Source organism: Balaenoptera physalus (assembly GCF_965194825.1).
Source record: "Balaenoptera physalus genome assembly, chromosome: 17".
Taxonomy (NCBI): domain Eukaryota; kingdom Metazoa; phylum Chordata; class Mammalia; order Artiodactyla; family Balaenopteridae; genus Balaenoptera; species Balaenoptera physalus.
The window spans coordinates 77,207,065-77,220,604 of NC_138895.1; the positions used below are offsets into that span (position 1 = coordinate 77,207,065).

General features: G+C 52.2%; 1 protein-coding gene across 1 annotated transcript in view; it reads left to right on the top strand.

Moving 5' to 3' along the window:
• Nucleotides 1-13,540, top strand: part of TG (thyroglobulin) — a 244,557-nt gene that overhangs the window by 35,841 nt on the left and 195,176 nt on the right. Inside the window, exons 17-20 of the mRNA XM_082433766.1 lie at nucleotides 785-997; nucleotides 2,322-2,476; nucleotides 5,020-5,176; nucleotides 6,620-6,844. Coding sequence (XP_082289892.1) covers nucleotides 785-997; nucleotides 2,322-2,476; nucleotides 5,020-5,176; nucleotides 6,620-6,844 — 750 coding nt within the window. The remainder of the gene's footprint in view (nucleotides 1-784; nucleotides 998-2,321; nucleotides 2,477-5,019; nucleotides 5,177-6,619; nucleotides 6,845-13,540) is intronic.

Consider the following 13,540-nt stretch of genomic DNA (forward strand, 5'->3'; position numbering starts at 1 on the left):
AGGACCTGAAAAGGAACCTTCTAGGCAGATGAGCAGGCAGAGGGAAGGGCATGGGGTGTGCAACCAGCCTATGGTCAGGGAAAGACAACTATGGGGCAAAACGGGGCTGGAGGAGACCAGAGCAGAGAGGGAGTCAGGTCAGCAGGCGCTCGGGGGGTCTTGAGAGCCAAGTCCAGCTCCACTTCTGTCTGCCGGCGGCGGGGACAGGATTGGACATGGGAGCAGAAGGGCAGGGGATGAGACCCTAATGCAGGGAGTGGGTGAGGAAGCTTCGCTAGCCGTTCAGGAAGATGACGAATGTCTAAATGAAGGAAGTGCGGTGGGGAAGAAGAGAAGTCGAGAAGGTGTGAGCCACTGCCTCGGCCGATGGGCAGAGGAGGTGGGACCGTCTTGGCTGGCTGCCATGTTCCTGGCTGGAGGTGCCAGGCCTTGAGCTTGGGGTGCTGAAGCCAGAGCGGCTGTGGGCAGCAGACACTGAGTTCTGAACCCATTGGCTTTGAGGTGGAGGAGACTGGCTGGGAATGGGACTTAGAGATGGGAAGAAGCTCGAGAGGGCCTGAGCTGGAGGTGGAGGAACGAGAGTCATCCCTGCCCAGGCATGTGATAAAACCGAGAGAGGATGGGCTCGGCCAGGCGGAGGGTGGGGCGGGGTGGGAGCAGGCGCAGGCTGGCCTGAGGGAAGGGAGGATGAGGGGGGCCCATGCGGGTGAGCGGCGGTGAGAGGGGGGAGCGCTCAGCCCCGGCGCTGGGCAGGTGCCCTCAGCTGTCCCTTTCCTTCTCCTAGGCCCGCAGTGCCCACTGCCCTTCAACGTATCAGACGTGGCCAGCGGGGCCCTCCTGTGCGCGCCAGCCTCAGGCCCAGGAGGGGCTGCGGTGCAGCGGTGCCAGCTGCTGTGCCGCCCGGGCTACCGGAGTGCCTTCCCGCCAGGACCGCTGCTGTGCAGCCTGCAGAGGAGACGCTGGCAGTCGCAGCCACCTCAGCCCCGTGCCTGCCAGCGTGAGTGGCCCCAGGAAGGGCTGCCCGGCGCCCCGCCTCTTCTCAGGGCTTGGGACCGAGGCCTTCGTTTTCCCCACCCGAGTGTAGCGTGTCCACCGTAAGCCAGGTGGTGTCAGAGCAGGAGAGAAGGCCCAATGGAGCATTTTCTTCTGGAAGGAGCAGATGTGCTTCCCAGACCCCTGGGGGGGAAACTCTGTTTGTGGCTTCTCTGGAGCAATCTGCCCCTTGAGACACCTGCCATCATTTTGGGCTCTTGGATACAGGACTGCATTCAAGATGCAGGTGCTCCAGTGGCCGTATTGGTTGCTATGGTGTTGGCAAGCTTAGAGCTGCTGGTCCGGCCTCTGAGAGGGACAGTGACACTGCCACGCCAGCCCTGCCCCCAGGTGCATCTGGAGCTCTGGGGTATGGCATCCTTTCTGATCACTGTGGGCCTGGGCCGTATTTAAATATGGGCAGAGCTCCTTCCTCCTGTTCTCATAGCAAACCCACTTTCACATGCACGTGGCTGTGAGGCCACATCAGGCTCTGACTGCATCCGCCTTGGCAAAGGCTGGCCGTGGTTACTCACAGCCAGGCCAGGCGGGGGTGGACTCGGGGACCGGCGCTGGGTCCACCCAGGGCAGCGGGAGGGGCATTCAGGAGGGAGACCCAGATACTGGGACTGACTGTCACAAGGCTCTGGGTGGCTGGTAGAGCGTCAAAGGACAGTATTTGTCGTAAAGCATTCTGAAATAGAGAATACTATCCAGAAAAAGTTCAAAATATGATTTGGACAAATAAGTGGCCTATTTCCCTGGATGATGACAGAGTGGTCTGAGCTGAAATTAAGACCAGACTGGTCACGACTGAGCAAGGGACTTGGGAGAAGAGAGGCACAGGTCCTGAGCTCCTAAAGTGGAGCGCAGGGCTGCTGTGTACGACTGTGCAGGTTGTGCACTGAACAACCTTAGAGAAAGCCTTTCACATAGGCTGTGGTGAAACTCTTAACTGGCCAAACCAGGTGCAGTGGCCCTGTTTGAGTGCAAGGTAGTATGGAAGATTTTTCCAACAAGAATGTCCAGGTCCCATATAAATGTAAAGCAGCGTGGTTTAGAGGCTGAGGCAGGACTGAGTTTGCTGTGAGGGCGCGAAGTAATTTGAGACGAGCCGGCATGCTAGGAAGTAATTAGACTCAGAGGGTGACAAGCAAGATGGCAGTGCTCGTGGGCTCCAAGCTAAATGAAGAAGGGTTATTTTTGCAGAGGAAAAACCAAGCAAAGCAAAGAAAAGAATCCCACAGCTCTTCCGCCCCTGTCTGCTGACCTCTGGTGCTTGCCTGCAGGGCCCCAGCTGTGGCAGACTCTCTGGACCCAAGGGCAGCTCCAGCTCCAGCTCCCACCGGGCAAGGTGTGCCACGCCGACTACGCAGGCTTGCTGCCGGCTTTCCAGCTCTTCCTATTAGACGAGCTCACAGCCCGCGGCTTCTGTCAGATCCAGGTATGTGCCTGGCCTTCCCCACAAGGGGGGCTTGGACTGAGCTGAGGGTCACCGGGCAGAGAACCTCAGATTTCAAATGAACTTACAGTTCAACCCACGGTCGTATTACCAATGGGCAAAGTGAGGCCCAGGGTGAGAAAGTAACTCAGACAAGGCTAATGACAGAGGCAGAGGCGGAGCTGGTATCCGTCTCATCATTGGCCATTCTTTCTGCACAAAGACATCAAACCAAATGTGTGCTGAGTGCTTCGATTGTGCCAGGCACGGTGCATCCCTTAGCATGGATTAGTTAATGCGATCCTCACTGGAACCCTATTATTATTACCGTTTTATTACTAGAGAGTAAAAATAATTGGCCAGAGTCACACAGCTGGGAAATGGTAGAGCCAGGCCGGCTGACGTGAGGACAGAGCTGTGGTCGCCATATGGTACTGTCCCCACCCGTGAAGAAAGAGCCTGGGAATGGGGCAGAGAGGCTGCAGTGCTGCGACACGCTCTCTGAGCTGCTGTGCCGGGGCGGTCCTTAAATCTGTGAGCAGGCATCATGGCTCCTCCTTGGAAGGAAAATGTTACATGCCAACTGGAAAGACATGGTTACCAAAGAGTTTTTAGCTGTGTAATAGGCAAGGACTTTGGTGATGTGAAGTCCCAGGCGTTCACAGAGGGAGTCTTTAAAAGTCACTCAGTTAAATAAGTCCTTGTTCTGCTCAAAGGCTGCTGACTCATCAGAGCAACTCATTTCTAGCAGCTCATGTTAAGAATTTCGGAGAACACACATTTTCACAAAACCAAATACGAAGAGTATTGATTTTAAAACAAAGAGAAACAAGTCTTGCCCCCTTTTATCTAAAGAAAGGCACTTGACAGCAGTATCAGCAATATTTATTGGTTAGTGGGCACTGGTTGTATTCCTGGTGCCAGGCTGGAAGTTCTTTCCTTATCTCTAATGATTACAGCACCCTGCTCACTGGGTATCATTAGCCCTTGATTGGTAAGTGAATTAACTAAAGCCCATGGAGAGTAAGTAAGTTGCCCGAGATTTCACATCACGGAGTAAGTCTAGACTCTTATTACACCAAATTTGTTCATTCTTTCACTCGTTTTTTCCTTCCTTCATTCTTCCATTTAGCAAGTGTTCGGGTGCCTGTTAACAGGCCAAGCATGGTTTTAGGCACTGAGGATTGTCAGAGATAAACAAAGCCAGACACTAGTTACAGGGGCCAGGACAGATTTTCATCAGTAATATACTCGGCAGTCCTCAGCCTCTCCGAAGCTAATTCAATCTGTAACGTGGGGTAATGGTAGTTCTGACTCCACAGGCCTGTTTTGGAGACTAAACTAGCTAATATGTTTAAAGCGCTTCACGCAGGGCCTGAATAATGGAAGATGTTCAAAAAGTGTGTGCATTGCCTCCCGGGAATGCCAGGTGCCTGGCACACAGCGGTTCTTCTCCAGTGACAGTGGCACGAACCCCACGTCTGCTGGCGCGCCTGCACCCTGGGTGTCACGGGGTGCACGGCACACAGTAGGTGCCTGGTACCAGTCTGTGGCTTAATCTGCCATTCATGTTGAATGACCTCCTGCAGCCCAGGGCCTGTGTTAAGAGGGCATCGTCTGGACCCTGAATGAGGTGGTTGAGGCCTCTCGTGCAGCAGGCTGACAGCCAAGGCCCAGATCGACTCTGGATCATGGATTGGACAGATGTCACTTTCCTTCACATACCCTTCCTTTTACACGGAACCTTCTCATTCACCTCTAGACGCCCAAGCTTCTGTTAAACTAACATCCGCTGGGGCTTGATATAGAAGCTCTTGGGATGTTGCTTTTGAAAGAGCATGATGGGAAGAGGGCCCAGTGAGGCTTGTGTTGAGCCCCGGCCCCTGCCTGGCCCTGTCCCCAGGCTAACCAGGCACCGCCACCGTCCATCCACCCGCCCTGCCCTGCAGACGGTCAGGGGGCACTGAGGGCCGTGCTCAGGTTGGGAGGAGAAGCCAGGCCGCGTGGTCACAATGCAGGAGCTGGTGCTTCCCGGGAGGGAGGGTCGTGTCCTGCTGGACGTAGGTGTTGTGAGGACATCGGCCGAGTTGGTAGAAGTTGTTTCTCCAATGAAGTACAGCCCTGTGAATTCGGAGTGTTTAGGCTTTCTTTTGTGTGTGTGTGTGTGTGTGTGTGTGTGTGTGTGTCTGTGCCCTTTTAATTTTATTTTTTTGAGAATCTTTAAATCTTTATTTTTTTTCTAAGTATATTTGTTTTCTTTGTAGTTTATTTTATTTTATTTTTACATATACGTGTATCTATTCTTTTTCCAATTCTTTTCCCATTTACGTTGGCTTTTACTCTGCTTACACCTCTGTCTGCAGGCTTCCGAGGACAAGGGAGGGGTCAGGAACTCCGATTGCCCGGGGCCAGTTCCTGGGTCAAAGGGAGGTCACGACCTCTCCACGACCTCCTCCGACACTAACATAAGGCAGTTTCCGTGCCTGGCGCGGGCTCGGCAACGCTGGCTCCCTGCTCCGTGTTCTTGAGCTCGTGTCTCCGTGCAGGTGAAGACGGCTGGGACCCCTGTCTCCATCCCCGTCTGCGACGACTTCACGGTGCGGGTGGAGTGTCTGAGCGGGGAGCGGTTAGGAGCCAATGTCACGTGGAAATTGCGGCTGGAGGATGTCCCGCCCGCCTCTCTCCCGGATCTGCGTGACGTTGGTATGTTTTCCCGCACTGCTGCCTTTATGGTGCACAGACTCGCTGGGTCTCAGTGTTCCTATCCGTCAGATGGAGCCACTGCGGCCCCAGCGCCTTCCTGTGGGGCTCAGGGAGGGAACCATGTGCCTGGCCCGTGGGCGGAGCTGGTTCCTGAGAAGTTTATAAAGAGCAATAGCGTTCTGGTCCATAGCTGACTAGAGCTAAATAACATCACCCGACTGCGCTTTTGAGAACATTTTCTAATTCTCCTCTTGGTTTTCTGGGCACAGAGCAGGAAGACAGGTGTGAAGTAGGGGAGGGTGGGGCGGGGTGAGGGGGTCTCCGTTGGTTTATAATTTATGTCCTGCCTACTTCCAATCAGAGAACGTCTCAGACCACTGACACTGTTTAAACCCATTATTAACACTGTTTAAAATGGAGTGGTAATGATATGGATGAATCGAGAGTAGAAAGATCTAAGGAGAAGCAGAGTGGATCTTACGATCGTTACTCTGAACCAGGGTGGGACATGACCCATGGGCTTCTGACCAGAGGGTGGGAGCTTCTCCACTTCCTCTTCCGCTATCTGGTGGCCAAACGCCGAGGGTCAGGGCTGGCTGGAGCTTGACCTCTGTTCTATGAGGGGGCACTTGTAGAAAACGCCACAGTGTAACCCAGGAGGCAGACTGTATCTCGGACATTCTGCAGTGCCTGTGGCCCTAATTACCATCTCCCCCCAGTAGCATTATGAATTAAGGGTCACTTTTAGTTTTCCTCTGGAAACAGCCTGCATAATCTGGGTATGTTTGAAGCAAATGGCTGAGATGTTTATCCCTGGCGTCCGTGGCCTGGGGCTGCCTTTACAGTAGCCACTGTGGCGTGAGTGTTCGCTGTGTGCTGGGACCCGCCCCAGCTCCCGATGTAGTGCTCACCCGTCTGCTTTCTTCCTAGGAAACGCTTGGAGTTCGACAGCTGGAGGCCTTCTCAGCGTTTAGCTGAACCTGAGACGGAGGCTCTGCCTTCCCTTTGACCGGCCCCATCACATTCTCTCTTGTAATCCTCACCAACTGCAAGAGGGGCATTCCTAGCCCCATTTTTCAGATGGGGAAACTGAGGCTCAGGGATGGTGGCTTGGCCAAGGTTGGGACAGTCACATATCTGGGTAGTGTACCTTAGATGAGTGACTGAAGTCAAGATCTCCTGTGCCAGTGGGGGTCCCATCGCTGCCACAGAAATGACGGGAGCTGGAGGTCTGGTTTGGAGTCCTAGTCGTGCTTCTGATTCTGTGTATCTTTGGGTCAATCAACCCCCTTCTCTGGGTCTCAGTTTCTCCCTCTGTAAAATGAGACACTGGGAAAGGCCTAAGTCTCCTTTCTCTGTGGACATTCTGGGTGGCTCTGTCCCTGGATCCTCCTTGACCCTTGCAGGAACAATGACACTCCTGCCTCATCTTGTGTCTTGCAGAGGAAGCCTTGGTGGGCAAGGATCTCGTTGGGCGCTTTGCAGATCTGATCCAAAGTGGAAAATTCCAGCTTCATCTGGATTCCAAGGTGTTCCCAGCAGACACATCCATCCGCTTCCTCCAAGGGGACCGCTTTGGCACCTCTCCCAGGACACAGTTTGGGTGCTTGGAAGGATTCCATCAAGTCTCGGCCACCAGCAATGCCAGTCAGGACCCACTGGGGTGTGGTAGGTTCCCCCTCTCTCCCTGGACCGCTGTTACTGAGCCGTGCGAGGTTGTGGGAAAGGCCACAGAGCTCTGATAGAGGTTATCTGACATACAGAGTGGAGACTCATTCATTTATTTATTCAATGAAAGCTTTTCAATTGTCCAAATATACGCACAGGCGTATAGTTATCACCCACCAGGTAGTAGCTGAAACTAGAGGCGACATGACAGAGGAAGAGCCCCCATGTTTGAGGTTATCCTTCCTCTTAGTCCTTGATGAGCTTGGACCCTGTGGCCTGGGCTGCACTGTCTTGGTGGAGAAGGCCGCTGTCTACCCCGTGTGCTCCGTGACTTTTCCTAGTCTGGTTATGGCAACACGTCACTCACCACCATCCCCAAATGGCCAGTGATCATTCCAGGACATGATGGTTCAGGGGAAGTGAGTCCTGGTGGAGGTTTACTGGGCTGTTCTTGGCCTGACACATAAGCAGCCTTGGAAGCCATTCTCACTAGACTGCAGCTGCCGGTTCCCTGAATAGAAGCTGTGTGATTTGCTGCCATAACAAATCGCCACAAATGTAGTGGTTTAAAACAACACCCACTTATTATGCTATAGTTCTGTAGGCTTGAATTCTCACACAGGGTCTCACTGGGCTCACATCAAGGTGTCAGGAGGGCTGCATTCCTACCAGAGGCCCTGGGAGGGAATCAGTTTCCTGATTTTTCCAGCTTCTAGACGTTGCCCACATTTCTTGGCTTGTGGCTTCCTTTCTTCATCTTCAAAACTGGCAGTGTTGTAGCTCTCGGGCCGTTCTTCTGTAGTCACAGCTCCCTTGGATGCTGGCTGTCACTTCTGAGGACCTTATGATTGCACACAGCTGGGTAATCCAGGACACTCTCCCTATTTTAACGTCAGTTGACTAGCGACCTTAATTCCATGCGCAACCTTAGTTTCCCTTTGCCATGTGACCTAACATATTTACAGTTTCCAGGGATTAGGACATGGACCTCTTTGGGGGCCGCTGTTCCATCCATTACTGAAACTTCCAGGGCCTCATGGTGAGAAGTCATCCTCCCACATGTCATGAGACAGAGGCATTTTTATTGAGCTGAAGAGAGAGAGTATGTTTCTCAGTTATTTATTTTTCCACTATTCATGTTGGTTGCAACACAAAAGCTATAAGGCCTTTCCTCTTATGAAAGCCATGCCAAATTCTAAGCTCCACACTGGATTTCAGACGCAGGCAACTCTTAACACAGAAACCAGAGACACAACCACTTCTTGCTAATATTTACAAAGGATTTTGCAGTTTACAAAGCACCTTCACAAATACTTAACTCTCACTATCGCCCCCGGTGGCAGGTCATCTCCCCATTTGACAGGTGAAGAGGGTGAGGCTCAGATGAAATGAGGTCATGTGTCTGTAGTGCCCAGAGCAGGGCTGACTCAAAGGAGGGACTCAGTTCTCTGTGGATGAGTTACCCCAGGTCCTCTAGGACCAGAGCTCCTTCCACCTCAACAGAGCTGCCCAAACAAAGAAGATAAGAAGTAGAAGCAGGCGTGGATGGTGCCACCTGCCAGGGTGGGAGAAACAGGGTCACAGCAACGGAGGTGACTGCAACACCTGCCACTGTGTTCTCAGACGTGCTGTGAAGAGCCCTGGGCTCCACTGCCAAAAGCTCACTGTGTGTGTGTATGTGTGTGTGTGTGTGTGTGTGTGTGTGTGTGTGCGCACAAGCACGCGTGTATTGCGGGGAGGCTGCTTTTATAACCACCCCAGGCGGTATTGGTACGGGGGTCTGGGAGCCCCGCTTGCAGGGGCTCAGCCACCTCGGGTGCCCCCTCGGAGCGTGGAGCCAAGAGGCGGGACAGCAGGAGAGGGAGAGAGGGACTAGTCAAGCGCCGGGCCCCCATTTCCTGTGTGTAGAATAAAGGGGGCGGACTGGGAATCTGGTCCTAGGCTCCCTCTGGGGAACTCGGTTGATGGTTAGAGGACCGCTTCCTGTCTACCAGGACGGGTAGCGCGGCTCAGCTGGGAAGTGGGAGGGGAGGCTGAGCCAGGAGCACAGACAGACTTGCCTGACGGGTGTCAAGCAGCGGGGACCCAGGGAATGAGACCCCGGCCTCGGGGTGACCGGGCTTCAGAGAGAGGGGGAGTCACAGGGTGGGCCTGTGAATGAAAGGTTTGGCCAGGGCTGCACTTGCTGCAGATCAGGAGGTGGCCACCTTTTTCCGTAAAGGGCCAAAGCAAGCCTTTTAGCCTTTGCAGACCATTCTGTTTCTGTCTCGTGGACTCAGCTTGTCCACTGTGGGGAGAAAAACGTGGCTGTGTTCTAATAAAACTTCGCTTGCCAAACGGAAGGTGAGCTGAATTTGGCCTGAGGGCTGTAGTCTACCCATCCTAGCTCTACACAAACCTACCTTCTGTTCTTCAACTGCGGCAGCTTTTTACCAAGTTACAGAGCATTGTTGATCACACCATTCAGCCCCACCGCTTACTCCAAATGGTTAGAAAGGTCCAGAATGGAATTCACAAAAGCCGTACCAAAAGCCCTGGATTTTCTCCAGTGTCAATGATAACATCCATTCTCTATTGAATTTCTGCATTGCTCTGGTCCAGGATGTCAGGTATTTTTAATGCCATGGGATGGACGAAGCAGCTGGGGGGCATACAGTTAAGAGTGTTAGGAAACTGCTCTTGGGTGTCAGGTGGACCTGGGTTCGAGTCTTGGCTCCAGCACCTTCTCAGTGTGGGTTCTTGGGACACTGCCCATCTTCACTAGGCGTAATCTGGAAAACAGGGACAGTAGTACCTACTTCATGGGGATTGTGATTTGCAGAGCTGAATATAATCGATACAAAGCACATTGCTTCACACAAAGTGAAACTTCAGCAAATTGTTTTGTTGTTAATTGGCCGCATGAGATTTAAACTCAGCCCTGCTGTTTCCAAATTCTTTGTTCTGTCTGCTGATTCACAAGTCTTCCTTCTCAACAAGGGCTCTTGGTGAAATCACGCCCTCGGATTCTTGTATCTATTCTTACTGGCTCTTTTTCCTTCTGAAGCACATCTGGAATACAGCTGTGAGGCTACAAGCAGAGCCTTGTCCTGTGGAGATAAGGCAGGGTTTCTGTGTGTCGTCTTGGGGGGCCAATCTGGATGGTCCCCTGGGGGAACAGTGATTCAGGGAGACCGGTGGGAATGTCCACCTCCCATGGCTCAGGCAGGCATGGCAGCCTTCATCTAGGCAGTGCCTACTGCAAGGGGTGGAGGCTTTGTTTGCACCTCCCACACGGTCAGTTACGTTCACCCTCTTGCCTCACTGCCAGCCAGATGGCTTCCCCTCAGAATTACCTGCTGGCAACCTTCATACCAGGTTGGTCCATTAAGGAGAATCCCAGAGAAATTGTCTGGATTTTCCATTTCCATTCTGAACAACATTCACTGTCACTCGTTCACTGCAAATTCTTATAATAGAGCTAGTTCTCTACGGATTTTTTCCTGAAGTAACATGTTATGTCTTGTTTCCTTCCTCCCTCCCTCCTTTCCTTCCTTCCTTCTTTCTATTCATGCATCTGTCCATGCATGCGTCCATCCTTCCTTCCATCCATCCTCCCATCCATCTTGCCATCCATCCATCCATCAATTCCATACAAGCTTTCAAAATATAATTATGTGTCAAATACCATGTGACATACTCAGGGAAGCAAAAGTCATAGCTCCACTTTCAAGGAGCTCACAGTCTAGCTGAAGAGAGGTTAAGTGAAAAGACGGCTAAAATATCACGTGAAAAGCCTTTTGCTTCCCAGTCAGGGCAGTCAGGGACGGCTTGCTGGGGTAGTCAAGGCTGGCGTGAAGTCTTAAAGGCGAGTTAGAATTGTCGCTTGGGCAAGAGCAGACAAGAAGTGGTTTGTGTGTGTGTGTGTGTGTGTGTACGTGTGTGTGCCCCCGTGTTGAGTTCGCTAAATTGATGAAGGACATTCCAGAAGTGGAGATTAGTGCAAAAGCAGGGAGTTACGAAGTGCTGTGGCTTTATGGGGACAGTGCACATGGTTTGTGTGACTGGAGAATGGGGCCTGAGAGATAGGAGACGACCAGAGTGGGAGAGGCCTGGGGGCACAGCAAGGGGCCTGGTTTGGTGGGGTCACCAGGGGCGAATCTTAAGTTGGAGAGTGACGGGGCCAGGGGTGGGCTTGAGCAAAGCAGGCTAGGGAGTGAAGGACAGTTATGCTTCCTCCGATATTTTTCTTCAGCAGAAACACGGCTGCTGTTGTTTGGGGACTTTGGCAATGGGTTGGCTGGAGGGGTGGCATAACCCCAAAGCTTTGTGAAACTTGCAAACTCAAATTGGGCCAAATCGCCTCATTTTACGGAAGAGGGAACTGAGGCCCCAGGGATTTTTCCAGTGATTTCCATGAAGGGATTTAACTGAGGGATAGACATTCAGTTGTTGCGGTGGACTCAGGGTCTCTGGGAGGACCCACCTGCTGGGGAAGGAGGCAATGGAGCCTCACCGTGATGTTCACAAAGGTTCCTTTGGGTGCAAAAGACTCTTGACATCAGACATGGAAAGAAACAGAACGCAGATTGCTTGCGCGTGGTCGAGAGGCCTGAAATGTATGGCAGCAAAAATTCCCAGCTCTCTTTTTTCTGTCCCTTCACCTGCACCCTGGGTTCAGAGGCAGCAACTCAGGCTGGCTTAAAAGGTTTTGTTTTCCTTTAGCAATGAACTTGGAGACTACTTGAAAAAATAGCCACAGTACTGAGGTAAAAATACTAGAGATGATCAACAATGTGACTCATAGAAGTAACGAAACCCCGCTCTCTGAGCGAGGATGTGCATGGCACAGGGCAGGCCGGAAAACACACCATTCGGTTTCCAGGATGTGCCTGGAGTTTCTGATTTACTCAGAAAACACCGCACACATATGCACACTCAAGAGAGTAGCTCTCAGATCCACGCTGGCTCCGTTTGAGCACATCCTACACGTTTGTGCTCACTTCTTCGTCAAAGGAAGGTGGTTGAATTGGTGTGTGGAGAAAAGGCTTTGGTTTGGCGAGAATGGGGCTTGAATCTCACCCCTGTCATCTCGCTGCCTGGTTGACCTTGCCCTTGAACACCAGTTTTCTCCAGGCTAGAATGGCACTGATAGCTTTCCCATAACGTGGTAATGTTGTAATACCTGGCACTGTGCTTGGCGCGTTCTATAATTTTACTTCCTCCCTGCCCTTTTCAGAAAAGCATGCTGGGGGCGTCATGCACGAATGTCCTGAGGCTCAGCTTTCTCATCTGTGAAATGCGGGTAGAACACTAACTCCTGGGTGTGCTGTAGTGAGGTACATGCGGTACATAGAGGAGTGCCAGGCACAAAGACAGCGCTCCCAAGAGTGGGCACGCTTTTGGCTCCCACCCTTACTGGGTAACAGCTCACTTCTTCTAGAAGTTATTTGGCAAAATCTCCAGAACACAGCCCTGAATCAAGAAAAAAGACAAAATAGAACCTCCTTCTGCCATCCCCTTCTCTGAGCTGTCAGAATTCGTGTGGCCAAGTTCACGCACTCGCCTCAGAGCAGAGCTCTTGGATGCCAACTTAGAACCCTTATGTGACATGCATCTGTCCAGTTTGGGTTTCTAGTTTCTCAGCTCGTATCATATTGGAGGAAGCAAATTAGGAAGGGTTGGGAGTGTTAGAGGGACAGAAAGCACTGAGACTGCTGATTGACAGGGGAGCACAGGGAGGAGACGAATGAGGTGAATGCGGCATCCAGGGTGCAAGATGTGAGTAGGTCCTCACTCTCAGGGTCACACTTGGTGTTTCTGAGTAAATCAGACTCAACAAGCCAACTGTGAGGGCCTCTGTCAAGCCTGTGCCCCGGGCATCTCACTCACCTCCCGGTTGTCCCAGGTCTGAGCCATGCCATCGCTGACTGACCAAGAGGGAGAGGCCACATTCAAGTGAGATGGTGCTGAATTGTTGAAATCACCCCACAGAGCGAGGGCACCCTGTTTGGACAGAGTAGGTGTGAGGTTGGCTGCCAGGAATGACTCCCTCAAGTCTAGAACCATGTGTTGAGCACCTGTGAGTCTGGCATTATGATATGTGCTTTCTGTAAATCATCACTACACTCCAGCGGGATAATATTATTAATCCTTATTTTACAGAGGAGAAAATGGAGCCTCAGGGAGAGGCATTTAGGTAGAGTGGGGAGAGGGGTTTTACCCGATCTGTCTGACCCCAAAGTTTGCACCCACCACTGTGCTCTCCCATGTTCCCATGGCAACCTATGGATGGACAATCATCTTTCCAGATGTTCTCAACTGCATCCCGTGACAACCTTCCCTTTGTCTACTAAGCTCTAGCTCAGTAGCTGGCTTTAGTTGGCTTTTATCTTTCCATTCCTTGAATAATCCAGACTCATTCCTGCCTCAGGATTTTCGCGCTTGCTGTCCTCTCAGCACAGAATTCTCTTCTGCATCTTTGCCTAGGGCACTCCTCACCCACCGGGTCTCACGTGTCCCCTCTCAGAGGGGCCTTCCTCACTGCCGTGCCCTCTGCTCCTGCTTCATGTCACTCAACTCTGACATTCCTGTTGGACACCGTCTCACCCTACCAGCCCGTCAGCTCCTGGAGAGCAGGAACTTTGTCGACCCTCTTCACAGCTTATCCCCTACTCTTAGAGCCTGACGCACAGCAGATTCTCAGTGGGCAATTTG